The 14,969-nt window shown below is 42.6% G+C and overlaps 1 protein-coding gene across 6 annotated transcripts in view; it reads left to right on the top strand.

The window, feature by feature from the left end:
* taok3a (TAO kinase 3a) overlaps positions 1–14,969 on the top strand; it is a 193,133-nt gene that overhangs the window by 153,309 nt on the left and 24,855 nt on the right. For all 6 annotated transcript variants that reach the window (XM_038791257.1, XM_038791239.1, XM_038791219.1 and 3 more), the window contains 3 exons: positions 5,638–5,874; positions 10,875–11,003; positions 12,177–12,380. In XM_038791257.1, the coding sequence (XP_038647185.1) occupies positions 5,638–5,874; positions 10,875–11,003; positions 12,177–12,380 (570 nt within the window). The remainder of the gene's footprint in view (positions 1–5,637; positions 5,875–10,874; positions 11,004–12,176; positions 12,381–14,969) is intronic.

Genomic DNA, 14,969 nt, shown 5'->3' with positions numbered 1-14,969 from the left:
GAGGTTGAGGTGGTGGTGGCGGCCATGGATGCTGAGAAGGCCTTTGATTGAGTGGAGTTGGAATACTTATGAGAGGTCATGGAGCGGTTTGGGTTTGGCACGGTTTTTTGGACTGGGTCCGATTGTTATGTCAGGCACTGGTGGCGAGTGTGTGGATGAACCGGGTGAGATCAGATTATTTTAGGTTACACCAGTGGACGAGGCAGGGCTGTCCACTTACCCCACAGCTGTTTGCCCTGATTATAGAGCCGCTGGCAATGGCACTGAGAGCATGGAGAGTCAGGTGGTGATGGTACGGGGCAGGGGGTAGGTGGAGCACAGGGTCTCTCTTTACGCGGATGATTTACTTTTATACATTTCAGACCCGCTGGGGAGGATTGGAGGGATTATGGGGATATTAGAGGTCGGTTTTCGGGGAATAAATTGAATATGGGTAAGAGTGAGGTCTTTGCAGTCCAGGCGAGGGGGCAGGAGAAGAGATTGGGGGAGATGCCGTTCAAGGTGGTGGGAGGGAGCTTTCGATATTTGGGTATTCGGGTAGCACAGGTATGAGAGCAGATGCATAAGCTGAATTTGGGTCGGTCAGTGGAGAAATGAGGGGATACTTTCGGAGGTGGGATGCATTCCCATTGTCATTGGCAGGCGGGTACAGTCAATGAAAATGACAGTCCTCCTGAGGTTTTTGTTCATCTTTCAGAGTCTTCCAATTTTTAACCCCAAGGTGTTCTTTAAAAAAGTAAATGCGGTGATCTCAGGATTTCTCTGGGCGGGTAAAACCCCGCGGATGATGAAGATGTTGCTGGAGTGGGGCTGACTCTTCGAATTTTATGAATTATTATTGGGCAACAAATATTGCGATGGTCAGGAAATGAGTAGTGGGGGAGGGGATGGTTTGGGAGCGGGTGGAGGCAGCCTCATGTAAAGACACGAGTTTGGGGGCACTGTTAACGACAACTCTGCCGTTCTCGCCGGCCAGGTACTGCACAAGCCCGGTAGGAGTGGCAGCCCTGAGGGTGTGAAGGCAGCATATGGGGTTAGAGGGGACATCGGTGTGGGCACCAATATGTGGTAATCATCGGTTTGCCCCAGAGGGGCTGGATGAGGGGTTTCGGTGGCAGTGTGCGGGGATCGAAAGATTTGGAAATCTTTTAATTGATGGGGCCTTTCCAAGCTGGAGGAGGAGTTTGAGTTGCCAGGTGGGAATGGGTTCCGGTATCTGCAAATGAAAGATTTTGTGCAAAGGCAGGTTTCGACTTTCCCGCACCGGGGGGCTACAGGATAATGTGGTGTCGAGAACATGAGTAAAAGAGGGGATGGTCTTGGAGATCTACAAGGAACTGATAGAGTGGGAGGGAGCCCTGATTGGGGAGATGAAGAGAAAGTGGGAAGAAGAGCTGGGTGGGAAGTTGGAAGCTGGATTATGGGAGGAGGCCCTGAGGCGAGTCAGTGCATCCTTGTCGTGTGCCAAGTAGGCATTGGCGCCACCCTGTGGTCTAGAACATAGAACATAGAACACTACAGCGCAGTACGGGCCCTTCGGCCCTCGATGTTGTGCCGACCTGTGAAACCATCTGAAGCCTATCTGACCTACACTATTCCATTTTCATCCATATGTCTATCCAGTGACCACTTAAATGCCCTTAACGTTGGCGAGTCTACTACTATTGCAGGCAGGGCGTTCCACACCCCTACTACTCTCTGAGTAAAGAAACTGCCTCTGACATCTGTCCTATATCTATCACCCCTCAATTTAAAGCTATGTCCCCTCGTGTTGGTCATCACCATCCGAGGAAAAAGACTCTCACTGTCCACCCTATCTAACCCTCTGACTATCTTATATGTCTCTATTAAGTCACCTCTCAGCCTTCTCCTCTCTAACGAAAACAACCTCAATTCCCTGAGCCTTTCCTCGTAAGACCTTCCCTCCATACCAGGCAACATCCTAGTAAATCTCCTCTGAACCCTTTCCAAAGCTTCCACATCCTTCCTATAATGTGGTGACCAGAACTGCACGCAGTACTCCAGGTGCGGCCGCACCAGAGTTATGTACAGCTGCAGCATGACCTTGTGGTTCCGAAACTCAATCCCCCTGCTTATAAAGGCTAGCACACCAAATGCCTTCTTAACAGCCCTATTAACCTGGGTGGCAACTTTCAGGGATTTATGTACCTGGATGCCGAGATCTCTCTGACATCTACACTACCAAGAATCTTGCCATTAGCCCAGTACTCTGCATTCCTGTTACTCCTTCCAAAGTGAACCACCTCACACTTTTCCGCATTAAACTCCATCTGCCACCTCTCAGCCCAGCTCTGCAGCTTATCTATGTCCCTCTGTATCCTACAACATCCTTCAGCACTATCCACAACTCCACCGACCTTCGTGTCATCTGCAAATTTACTAACCCATCCTTCTACACCCTCTTCCAGGTCATTTATAAAAATGACAAACAGCAGTGGCCCCAAAACAGATCCTTGCGGTACACCACTAGTAACTGAACTCCAGGATAAACATTTGCCATCAACCACCACCCTCTGTCTTCTTTCAGCTAGCCAATTACTGATCCAAACCGCTAAATCACCTTCAATTCCATACTTCCTTATTTTCTGCAATAGCCTACCGTGGGGAACCTTATCAAACGTCTTACTGAAATCCATATACACCACATCAACAGCTTTACCCTGATCCACCTGTTTGGTCACCTTCTCAAAAAACTCAAGGTTTGTGAGGCATGACCTACCCTTCACAAAACCGTGTTGATTATCGCTAATCAACTTGTTCTTTTCAAGATGATTATAAACCCTATCTCTTATAACCTTTTCCAACATTTTACCCACAACCGAAGTAAGGCTCACAGGTCTATAATTACCAGGGTTGTCTCTACTCCCCTTCTTGAACAAGGGGACAACATTTGCTATCCTCCAGTCTTCCGGCACTATTCCTGTCGACAAAGACGACATAAAGATCAAGGACAAAGGCTCTGCAATCTCCTCCCTGGCTTCCCAGAGAATCCTAGGATAAATCCCATCTGGCCCAGGGGACTTATCTATTTTGACATTTTCTAAAATTGCTAACACCTCCTCCTTTTGAACCTCAATTCCATCTAGCCTGGTCGACTGAACCTGAGTGTTCTCCTCGACAACATTGTCTTTCTCCAGTGTAAACACTGACTAAAAATATCCATTTAATGCTTCCCCTATCTCCTCTGATTCCACACACAACTTTCCACTACTATCCTTGATTGGCCCTAATTTTACTCTAGTCATTCTTTTGTTCCTGATATACCTATAGAAAGCCTTAGGGTTTTCCTTGATCCTATCCGCCAACGACTTTTCGTGTCCTCTCCTCGCTCTTCTTAACTCTCCCTGATATATTTAACTCCAAATTAAGTGAGATGGACCAGTAGAATTCTTGTATTTGGTATCTTCCACATAGCAGAGTTGAGCTGGTTGATTAACTACTCTGGGGGAACCATGTCATGGTTGCCACCCTATGTCATGTTTTTGACATTGGAATATACTGACATCAGAAAACCTCAATGCTGGTGCGAGTCATTTGATCCGGAGTTGTAAGAGAGGAGCATGCATGTGCCAGAATCCAAGTTTGTTTCCCCATAGTTTGAAAAGAGCTTCTGCATTCCCAATTTATCGCTCCAATTGTCCTTGGGGCTGTTCAATTGAGATACCTACCACTAAACCAAGACATCCCTAGTTACTAATTGCTGTTTTATTCCCCATGTGCAATGTAATATCTGTGTTATGCAGTTTATTTAGCTATAATAATCTCTGCGGCAGTCAGTTTTTAAATGTCTAATGACCTGAAGTTAGCAAATTGGAAGGAAAATGTGAGAGAGCAGTATTTAGATCCTGGGATAATGAGTGCTGCTGGCCTGGAAACCAAAATGCAATGCTAGAAATTTATAGTATTTTTGCTAGAATCTCCGTTGAGAAAGTGTGCATTGAATTTTAGTTAGTTGTGCGCCATAACCTCTTTTTAAACTTGTGTAGATATTATTCTCACAATTGGGAAATGTGATCTCCAATCAGGTATGCAACATTGCTACAAAACCATGCTGATTTTCATTTTAAATTAGTGACCACTTTACAATAATTTACTGTTTGGCAACAGATTACAGGATAGATCCATGAGCTTCAAGAGGAATCTATTAAACTTTGACATTTTTATGCTTGGTATGTCATTAGATCAGCACAGCGCCACTCCTGTAAGCAGGTTTGGTATCTCCAACAAATCCAGAGTATGCATTTATTTGCCCTACATCTGATTAAATATGGCATGATGCAGGAGTTAAGTAGAAATCATTTGCTACGATACTCGAGCTTACTGGCTTTTACATACATGTACAAACTATAGACCAATTGTCAAATTTGTTAAACATCAAACTGGTAAATGAACAGTGTCCAGTACAAACACCTTACCTTAATTTATGTTACAGTAAGAAGTCTTACAACACAAGGTTAAAGTCCAACATGTTTGTTTCAAACACTAGCTTTCGGAGCGCTGCTCCTTTCTCAGGTGAATGAAGAGGTATGTTCCCGAAACACATATATAGACAAATTCAGAGATGCCAGACAATGCTTAGAACACGAGCATTTGCAGGTAATTAAATCTTTACATATCCAAAGATAGGGGAATCCCAGGTTAAAGAGGTGTGAATTGTCTCTAGCCAGGACAGTTGGTAGGATTTCGCAAGCCCAAGCCAGATGGTGGGGGATGAATGCAACATGAATCCCAGGTCCCGGTTGAGGCCGCACTCATGTGTGCGGAACTTGGCTATAAGTTTCTGCTCAGCGATTCTGTGTTGTCGTGCATCCTGAAGGCCGCCTTGGAGAACGCTTACCCGGCGATCAGAGGCTGAATGCTCTTGACTGTTGAAGTTCCCCGACTGGAAGGGAACATTCCTGCCTGGTGATTGTCGCGCGATGTCCGTTCATTCGTTGTCGCAGCGTCTGCATGGTCTCGCCAATGTACCACGCGTCGGGACATCCTTTAGTTTATGTTGTTTGACATTGAAAATGAAAAAAATTATGCTTCTTCTATGATGGCCTTTAATGTGATCATGAGGTAGATCACTACTTTGGTCAAAATTATTTAGTTACAGTTCTGCTATCTTCATACAGGCGACTTGAGCACAGGCAGGCAAACATTAGTTCACAATGCAGAACACTCAATAGGATACAGCAAAAAAAATTGTGCTCCTTCTCAAACTTAATTTCTGTTTGCCCCTCAGATTGTTGATCAATCAAACCAAATTCTCCAAAGGACTGCATTGATATAGAATAGTTTGAAATTAATGAGTGGCCTTGATCCTTTTATCTGTGCTAAATGCTATGAATGACCTTTTGGAATGGTGACCATGTATAAGTCATGCATCAAGGACATCCTGATGTCTCAGGCTGTCCCAGATGTACAGATATTAATCAGACTGTGATATATCTTTTCAACGGTTTTTCGAAACAGACAGCTATTGTTTTACCTAAACCTGTGTGACTGCCTTCCAAGAAAGAATCTGTTAAATAATGTAACCTAACCTAATATTTTTTTTTTTTTTCAGATGCTTCCTTTATTTTTTAATAAATGTAATTCATCATTCCATTATCATTTTATGTTTGATACTAGGTTACAAGACAGATCCATGAGCATGAACAGGAAAACGAGTTACGTGAACAGATGTCGGGCTACAAACGGATGCGAAGACAGCACCAGAAGCAGCTGATGGCTTTAGAGAATAAGTTGAAGGCCGAGATGGACGAACATCGTCTCAAGTTGGAGAAGGAAGTAGAGACTCAATGTAACAATGCATCTATTGAACTGGAGAAATTGGCAAAGAAACATCAGATTTTTGTGGAAAAAGAGGTAAGTTATGGTAGGGCTTTTGAGGAAAACTTATTTTTATTTATTGAATTCAAAGTCCCTAAGCCAAGCAGTTTCTTCCAGTCCAGTGCTGTTTAGTGTCGATAGGCCTCCGCTGAGTCTGTGGATTGGTAATTCTTCTATGATGTGCTACATAGTCTTTCTCTCCCACAGGCAGATTAGGGGCTGATCCTGTCATTTGAGAGTACTTTTAAGAAATGGGTGTTTATCAAATAGCTGTAGCGGATATACCTTTAAGAAATGGTGTTTATCAAATAGTTGCAGTGATGTCGGAGTGTGGGTGGAGCTGGGCTGTCTGTCTGCTTTACTTTCGCTCTGGGCTGGCAGCTACAGGGTGCGTTTGGTTTAGTTTTGCAGATTGGGAGCTGCATCCAGAGAAACCAGGTGTAATTCTGGTGTCTCTGTATCAAAGGAATGTCTTCAAATCACTTGCTAATTTAAAAGTGATAACTGCTCTCAGTAGAGAATTTAAACCTGATCTTTGTGTTTAAAAAGGGTATTTGTCTTATGAAATGAAAATCACTTATTGTCACGAGTAGGCTTCAATGAAGTTACTGTGAAAAGCCCCTAGTCGCCACATTCCGGCATCTGTCCGGGGAGGCTGGTACGGGAATCGAACCGTAATGTTGGTCTGCTTTAAAAGCCAGCGATTTAGCCTGGTGAGCTAAACCAGCCCCTTGGGAAAGATTGAGGGTTACCTATAGAATAGTTTCTTTGGGGATAGTACCAGTGTTAGTATTTGATAAGATGTTAATGTGGGTGTTTATGAAGTGGCAACTGGATTTATAAAAATTAACGTTGTATTTTGTTTAAAGATTCCTACGGTCTCATTTGCATCACATTTGAAAAGTGGCCCTTGTGCTCCCCACAACCAAAATCTATTAGAAATTGTGTCAGGTTAACTCCATGATATACTTCAGAGTTTTCTAAACCCTGGCCCATAATAACACTAATGTCCCATCTGTGGAAGTTGGCCAAGCAGGGACGGTCCTGAACCTGTTAAGGTGGACACTTTTGCCTTGGAAGATTAAAATCAGGCAGCGCTTCGGTTTTAGACCAGGAACTTGTTTGTCATGTCCAATGATTTTCAATCATTTGTCCCGATGGAATTTGCATTGAAGTTCTGTGTGGGAGGGTTTCTCCAGATTGGCCTCCTTGATGGGAATTGTACCTTGGGTGGGCTGAATATATCAGCACAGAATGGCAAGTAGGGGGGAACATTGCAAACTTTTCCTATAATTTTGTGGGTTGTTGCAAGTCGGTGGATATGTGGAGGAATTATGTTTGCCAGGACAGAGAGCCATGGAAGTGGTGTTGGACGTAGTGTTCCAGTAATGAAACGCATGGTAGCAATAGATCAGCGTTCAGTATCCAGGCTTGCCTGCTGAAGCTAATGATCCTACCAGCAGACTAAATTCCACAGGGAGCTTCATGAGAAGAGTCCACACAAGGAATCCTCGACAGAGCCCCAACGCCGAGGAAAACATATAAGACCATATCACTAATCCAAAACTGAGGGGGAGTAGGAAGTGATTGGAGCCATGTAAACGTCCAGATAATTGAAAACTCCCTTAGTTTCATTGTATGGATCTATGTTTCCTTTGGATGCTCTGGTTCCTGCCCACAGTGCAAAAATATGCAGGTTAGGTGGATTGGCCAATCTAAATTGCGTCTTAGTGTCCAGGAATGTGCAGGTTAGGTTACGGGGAATGGGGGCGTGTAAGGGATGTTCAGCACTATTCCCAATTTTTAGTCAGTTTTGTATCCTTGTAGCCACTGTCCAGTTAATCCCATGGGATTCAATTTTGTTAAGTCTCTTATGTTGAACTTTGTGAAATGCCTTTGAAATCCATACATATAATATCAACCACACTGGCCTTTTGCACCCTTGCCAAGAGTTGCTCAAATTAATCAAACTCGATTTTGCCTTTAACAAATTCTTACCCGCCGTCATTTTTTAAAAAAATAATTTTTATTGGAATTTTTTTACAGAACATATAACATATAAAAATATAACAACAAGTATAGCAAAAAGCAGTAATATGCAACTAACAGCCCCATAACACCCACAATTCCCCCCATACCGTAACATCACATGTATCACACTCCCCCCCCCCCCCCCCCCCCCCCCACCCACCCAAACAAGAGAACTTAACCATAAATTAAAATTAGATAAATCAAATTTAAATAAAATAAGCCAACATAATCAACGTCCCCTACCCCCCCGGGTTGCTGCTGCTACTGTCCCAGTACCCTATCGTTGAGCCAGAAAGGTTGCCACCGTTTAAAGAACCCTTGCACCGATCCTCTCAGGGCGAATTTAACCTTCTCAAGCTTAATGAAGCCCGCCATGTCATTGATCCAGGTCTCCACGCTTCGGGGCCTCGCGTCCTTCCACTGTAGCAAAATCCTTCGCCGGGCTACTAGGGACGCAAAGGCCAGCACACCGGCCTCTTTCGCCTCCTGCACTCCCGGCTCTAACCCAACCCCAAAGATCGCGAGTCCCCTTCCTGGCTTGACCCTGGATCCCACCACCCTTGACACCGTCCTCGCCACCCCTTCCAGAACTCCTCCAATGCCGGGCATGCCCAGAACATATGGGCATGGTTCGCTGGACTCCCCGAGCACCTGGCACACCTATCTTCACCCCCAAAGAACCTACTCATCCTCATCCCAGTCATGTGGACCCTATGCAGCACCTTGAATTGGATGAGGCTAAGCCGCGCACACGAGGAGGAAGAATTTACCCTCTCCAGGGCATCAGCCCATGTCCCGTCTTCGATCTGTTCCCCCAGTTCCCCCTCCCACTTCGTTTTCAGCTCCTCCCCGCCGTCATTTATTAACCTATGTTTTTCTAAATGACAAATTTGGCCTGATCATTGCTTCAAAGTTTCCCCATCATGAACTTTTGATCGACAGCCTTCTTGTTCCCCATGAATGGGTGTAACATTTTCACTCCTCCAGTCCTCTGGAATCATCCTGGTATATGAGGAAGATTGAAAGATTGTGGGCAGAGCCACCCTCTGCAATTTCCATCCTTGCTTCTCTTTGCCACTTAAGATGCATCCTGTCTATACCGTGTAATTTTTCTACTTTGAGATTTGGTAGACCTGTTCTATTTTTAAATTAACACATTTCTCTACAACCGCCATTACTATGGCATTAGCAAAATCCTCCTCTTTCGTGAATCAACCCACTCTTCCTTTGACTACCCTTCAATATTTATATTTACGAAACATATTTGGGGTCGCTTACCTGCTAATTTATTAGCATTCAGTCTCTTTGGTCTTCTCCCTATTTCAGTCCTTCTGTATGGTTTTTGTATTCAGCTTGGTCCTCCATTGAATAATGAATGGGACCTTTATTGTAAGCTTCTTTTTTCGGTTTCATTTTAATCTCGGTGGCACATTAGTTAGCACTGCTGCCTCACAGTGCCAGGGACCCGGGTTCAATTCCGGCCTCAGGGTTCAATTCCATCCTCGGGTGACTATGTAGTGTTTGCACGTTCTCTTTGTGTCTTCATGGGTTTCCTCCCACAGTCCAATGCTGTGTAGGTTAGGTGGATTGGCCATACTAAATTACCCGTTAGTATCCAAAAAGTTAGATGGGCTTACAGGATTATGGAGGGAGGGCGGGGGAGTGGGCCTATGTAGGGTGCTCTATCAGAGGGTCGGTGCAGACTTGAGTGGCTGCATGGACTCCTTTTGCACTGTAGGGATTCTATGATGCTTATCTTTACTTGTCCAGGGAACTGTAGCTTTACATGCTCTTTCCGCCTTGTAGGAATGTGTCCTCTATACCAAGACCACCTCCTCTTTTGAAGGTCACTCATTGCACGTTTACTGTATTACCTGGATTCTAAATCACTTGGCCCAGATCCCTTTTCAACCTGATGAAACCTATTCTCCTTCAGTTCTATATGTAATCACATTTGATTTTCCCTTGTCATTTTCCATTCGTACTCTAAACCTAATATTGTGATTCTGTTTCCCAAATGTTCTCCCACTTCCCCAAAACTTGATCCAACATCGCTTCCTGCATCATTGGACTGCAAGCAGTGTGTTTAAGAAATTTATCGTTCACAATTCAGGAATTCTTTCCAACTTTGCTCTTTCACTATTATTTTTCCAGTCTACATTGGAATAATTGACTCTCCCATTATCACAACTCTATAGTTAGTGCATCTTTCTGCTGTTTTCCATTAAATATGCTTCTCTATCTCCTTCCAATTATTTGCTAGCCTACGTTTTACACCCAGCCATGGAAAGGTTCCTCTATTCAATTTTAACTCAATACATCCTCTTTTTGAATTTCAAGTACGTCCCTTGTTTCCTTCAATATATTTTCTGAGTACGTTATAGCCAGCAATATTAAATGCACGTTAGTCCTTGTTTGAGCCAGGTGTCTGATATTGCACCTTATAATAATTCCATTTGTCTACTTCTGCCTTCAGTTCACCAACATTATTTATCATGTTCTGGGCATTTACAGATATGCACTGTGGTATGCCTCACATTATCCCCTGTTTAGTCCCTTATTCACATGCTGTTTGATTCTCCCAGTCCTCTGTGTACACCTTGTGTCTCATTTCTAATGCTTCATCCTGACCTCCCTCTCCAAGTCAAATCAGCATTAAAATGTTAATTTTAAGACCCTGTTACTGAACAAATTAAAATAGCCCTATTCATTCGGTGTACAATCATTAAAATCCATGACTATGTAACTACACTGCATGGTATGTTGAAGAAATTGCATCCTCCTTTCTTTGCACATCCGATTGTGTTGCTTAACTGATTGGATCCCAAATTTCAGAGTAATCTGATGGTTTGAATTTTTTGTTTGCTTTCACATGGCCAAAGATTGTTTCTCTGTGCACTGGAAAACCAATGGTCAGTACTTATGTGTAAAGTATACATTTATCATCAGGTTGAATAAACGAGCCTTTTGGTCAGCATGCTAAATATTAATTTTGTTCTTTTCAGATGAAAGGCGCAGCACAGGATGAGAAGAAAATCCAGCAGCAAATTACAGCCCAACAGAAAAAGGAACTGACCACCTTCCTAGAAAATCAGAAACGCCAGTACAAACTTTGTAAAGAAAAGATTAAAGAGGCAAGTGTGAACTGGGAGGGAAGGTCTTTGGGATGCAGGTTGTTCGTCACCACTTAAAATTATAATATAAATGGCTTTTTGGTAGTATATTGGATGTGAGATGGCAGAAGATCTGGAGACCAAATGGCACCAATTACAATTGCAAATAACAATCAGTCAATTAATTTTCATGATAAATCACTTCACGTTTCTAATGACTAGCAAAATTCTACACATGCTGGAACTCGGAAATAAAAACAAAAAATGCTCGAAACACAGGTCTGGCGACATCTGTGAAGAGAGAAACAATATTAACATTGCAGGCAGGTCTGTAACTGTTCATCGGAACTGATGTAAAAGTCACAGACCTGCAACATTAGCTCTGCTTGCCTCGACTGACGATTGCCAGCCCATGTAATGATCCTGATTAGCTGAGTGCAAATGCTGGAGAGTAAATAGTTTTGGACAAGTTAGCTAATAATCTTGGTCCTAAAGTAGTGGTCTTTCAAAGTGACAACATAAGTGAAATGGTTCAAAAACTGAAAATAGTGGACAATCTCAGCAGGTCTGACAGCATATGTAGCGAGAGACAGGAGCTAATGTTTCGAGACTGGATGATTCTTTGTTAAAGCTTGATGAAGGGAAAGTGGTTAAGTAACCTGGTCCGGGTGACTTGCATCTCAGGTTGCTAAGAGAAGTAGGGGTGAAGATAGCAGAAGTGCTTGCCATACATAATCTTCCAATCTTTCCTAGATTGTGGGACAGTGATACATGATTGGAGAGTGACAAAAGTGAGTGTTTACGGATAATTACTAATTACAGGATGATCAATAATTACAGGATGATCAATTTAACATCAGTGATGTGTAAGGTTCTAGAAACAACAATCAGCTTAAAACAAACTACAGGCATTTGGGGAAAAAAATAATTAATTAAGGATAGCCAGCAAGGATTTGTAAAAAGCCAATTTTACTTGACTAATTGAATTTCTTGAAGAAACAGGAAAAGTTGATGAAGGAAGATGGGTTGTTGACTATATAGATTTTAAGTGTTTGACAAAATATCACATACAAGACTGGTTAACACAATTGAGGCTCATGGATTAGGAGGGTCCATGTCAGCTTGGATAAAAAAAATTGGCAGAAGCAACAGAAATGGTTCACAGGAATGACTCAAATATTTGAATCTGTACAGGAGATGAATGAAGATCACAGTACACCGAAGAAGGAAAAGCAAGAGCGATTATCCAGGCATAAGGAAAATCTTCAGCACACACAGGCAGAAGAAGAATCCCAACTTCTTGGCCGTCAACGATTGCAGTATGATCGAAACTGTCGGGAGCTTAAGCGGAAGTTGATGATGATACGACACAGTCTGGAGCAGGAGCATCTACGTGAGGTAAAATATTACCAAAAAAGCAAAATGTTTTTGTACTAATCTTCCTCATTTAATGCCATCCACTTTATTTTAATGTTGGGATCATTGATGATTCAAATGAATGCCATACAACACAAATGGCTGGTTTAGCACAGGGCTAAAGAACTGACTTTTAAAGCAGACCAAGGCAGGCCAGCAGCACGGTTCAGTTCCCATACCAGCCTCCCCGAACAGGCGCCGGAATGTGGCGACTAGGGGCTTTTCACAGTAACTTCATTTGAAGCCTACTTGTGACAATAAGAAATTTTCATTTTCAAATTAGGCTAAATCTTTTGTCATCGGGCCTATTCTGAATTATTTGTGTTCAAAAATAATTTAGTGTCATGATGGGGAGATATTAGGTACTTGGGTCCAGAAATGAGGTCCAAGATGTAGCAGGCAATTTAGGGGTTAAACACACTGAAGGAAAAGACTGCTAGTAGTTGGGTCAGAGGGATACGCCTACAGCCTGAGTTACCTTGTCCCATTCAAACGTAAACCTCGTTAGTGAGAATGCACAGGGTGTCCCGGTTAGTCAGGAAGATCCACTCAAGATCTATCGTCATTCAGGACCAGCCGTCAGCCTATCAGAGTCTGATAACCTATTTGTCTGTCAATGGACTGGTAGTTGCATATAAATGGCATAGCTCTGTTCTTTTGTAAAATTAGGAGTGGGTAATCAGCCAAGATAACGAAAAGAGATTTAAGCCTGGCCATCTCAGGAGAGAGGTTTGAGCGGGTGGGCGGAACTTAGAGAGAAAGGAAATGCTGTTTGAACAGTAACAGTGAAGGCTGTGGAATCGACCAGGAAGGTCATGAAAGTTGCCACTGAGGTAGACTTGGAAAAAAGATTCTGAACAAATATCCTTAACAGAAATAAAGTGCTTCGCAAATGCAAGTATTGACGTTGTCTGTTTGTGTAAGTAGAACAAGAGCTGCATTTCAAGTGCGGTGTGGTTTAATGGGAATTTGTGTTAAGGCTAAGAAACTGCATGTAATTTGTTGGTGTTAGCTGAAGTAAAAGTTTAAATATTGTTTTCTTTTGTTTTAATAAAGTTTGTTTATAAAATAACAAATCCCTATTTATTTTATTATCACTTCTGGAACGAATCAATCTTTTCACAGTCTTAAAACTTTAAATACGTTAAGCATCTGGTTCACTATCTTGGCCATTGTTGAGGGTTGATCAGGCATCCGTAACATTAGAAACATACAAAGTTAATGAAAATATACACTCAAGAAATAAATAAGTTAATACTACACAGTCAGCATGGCTTTGTCAAGGGTAGGTCTTGTCGACAAATTTAATTGAGTTCTTTGGCGAGGTCACATGGGCAGTGGATGAGGGTAGTGTCGTGGATGTTGTGTATTTGGACTTTCAGAAAGCATTTGACGCAACATGGATTAGAAGTTGGCTGAGAAATAGGAAATTGAGGGTAGTTATTAATGGGCATTCCTCAGATTGAAGACTAGTTGAAAGTGTAATTCCCTCGGGCTCAGTGTTGGGACCCTGTTTTTTCTGATAATGATCTAGAGGTGTTGAGGACAAAATACCTAAATTTGCAGATGATACTAAGCTACAGAGAATAGTGAATTGTGAGGATGCCGCTGAGTGATGTCAGGGGGACATTGACAATTTGGCCAGCTGAACAGACATCTGGCAGATGAATTTCAGTGCAGCAAAATATGAGATAATGCATTTTGGTAGCAGAAACATGGGAATAAGCTCAATGATACAACTCAAGGGGAGTACAGGAGCAGAGGGACCTCAGGGTTCAAGTGCATAATTCACTGAAGGTGGCCAGGCAAGTTGAAACAGCTGTTAAGGTTTATCGGACTCTTGGGTAATAGAGGCATAGGGTATAAAAGCAAGGAAATGATGCTACCACCTGTACAAATAATTGGTCAGACCACATTTGGAGAATTGTGCTCAGTGCTGGGCAGCTTATTTAAGGAAGGATGTTAAAGCCCCAGAGAGAATGCAGAGGAGATTTACTGGAATGCTACCAGGAATGAGGAATTTTAGATACAAGGAAAATTGGAGAAATTGAGCTTGTTCTCCTTGGAGCAGAGAAGATAAAAGGTGACCTTATTGAGGTGTTCAAAATTCTGAACAATTTTGACAGGGTAAAAAAGGATATTCTGTTTCCACTAGTTGCTACGTCAGTGACTAGGGCCATAATTTCAAGATGGTCTGCAAAGAGCTAGGAGTTTGATGAGAAACTTCTTTATTCTGAGTTGTTAGGATTTGGAATGCACTGCCTGGAAAGTGGTGGAGGTGGATTCCATGGGAGGTTTCAAAAGAGCTGGTTACATATTTGAAATTGATTCATTTTGAGGGCTACGGAGATGGGGCTAGCGAATGAGACTAGCTGGTTAGGTCTTTTGGGAGTCGATGCGGGCACAATAGGCCAAATGGCCTCCTGTCTGTAAATAACAAAATAATAAAATATGTATTTGGTCCTCAGCAAGTTTCATAGGTTCTAATGTATCATCTGGTAGGTAAAACAGTTCAGCATAAAACTGAAGACCAAAGCAGCGACTCAAACTAATTTCTGAGCAGTCTTATTC

The sequence above is a fragment of the Scyliorhinus canicula genome, chromosome 1 (genome assembly GCF_902713615.1).
Source record: "Scyliorhinus canicula chromosome 1, sScyCan1.1, whole genome shotgun sequence".
Lineage (NCBI taxonomy): Eukaryota > Metazoa > Chordata > Chondrichthyes > Carcharhiniformes > Scyliorhinidae > Scyliorhinus > Scyliorhinus canicula.
Note: the sequence above shows the minus strand (reverse complement) of the source record. Positions and strands in the feature narration are given on the sequence as shown.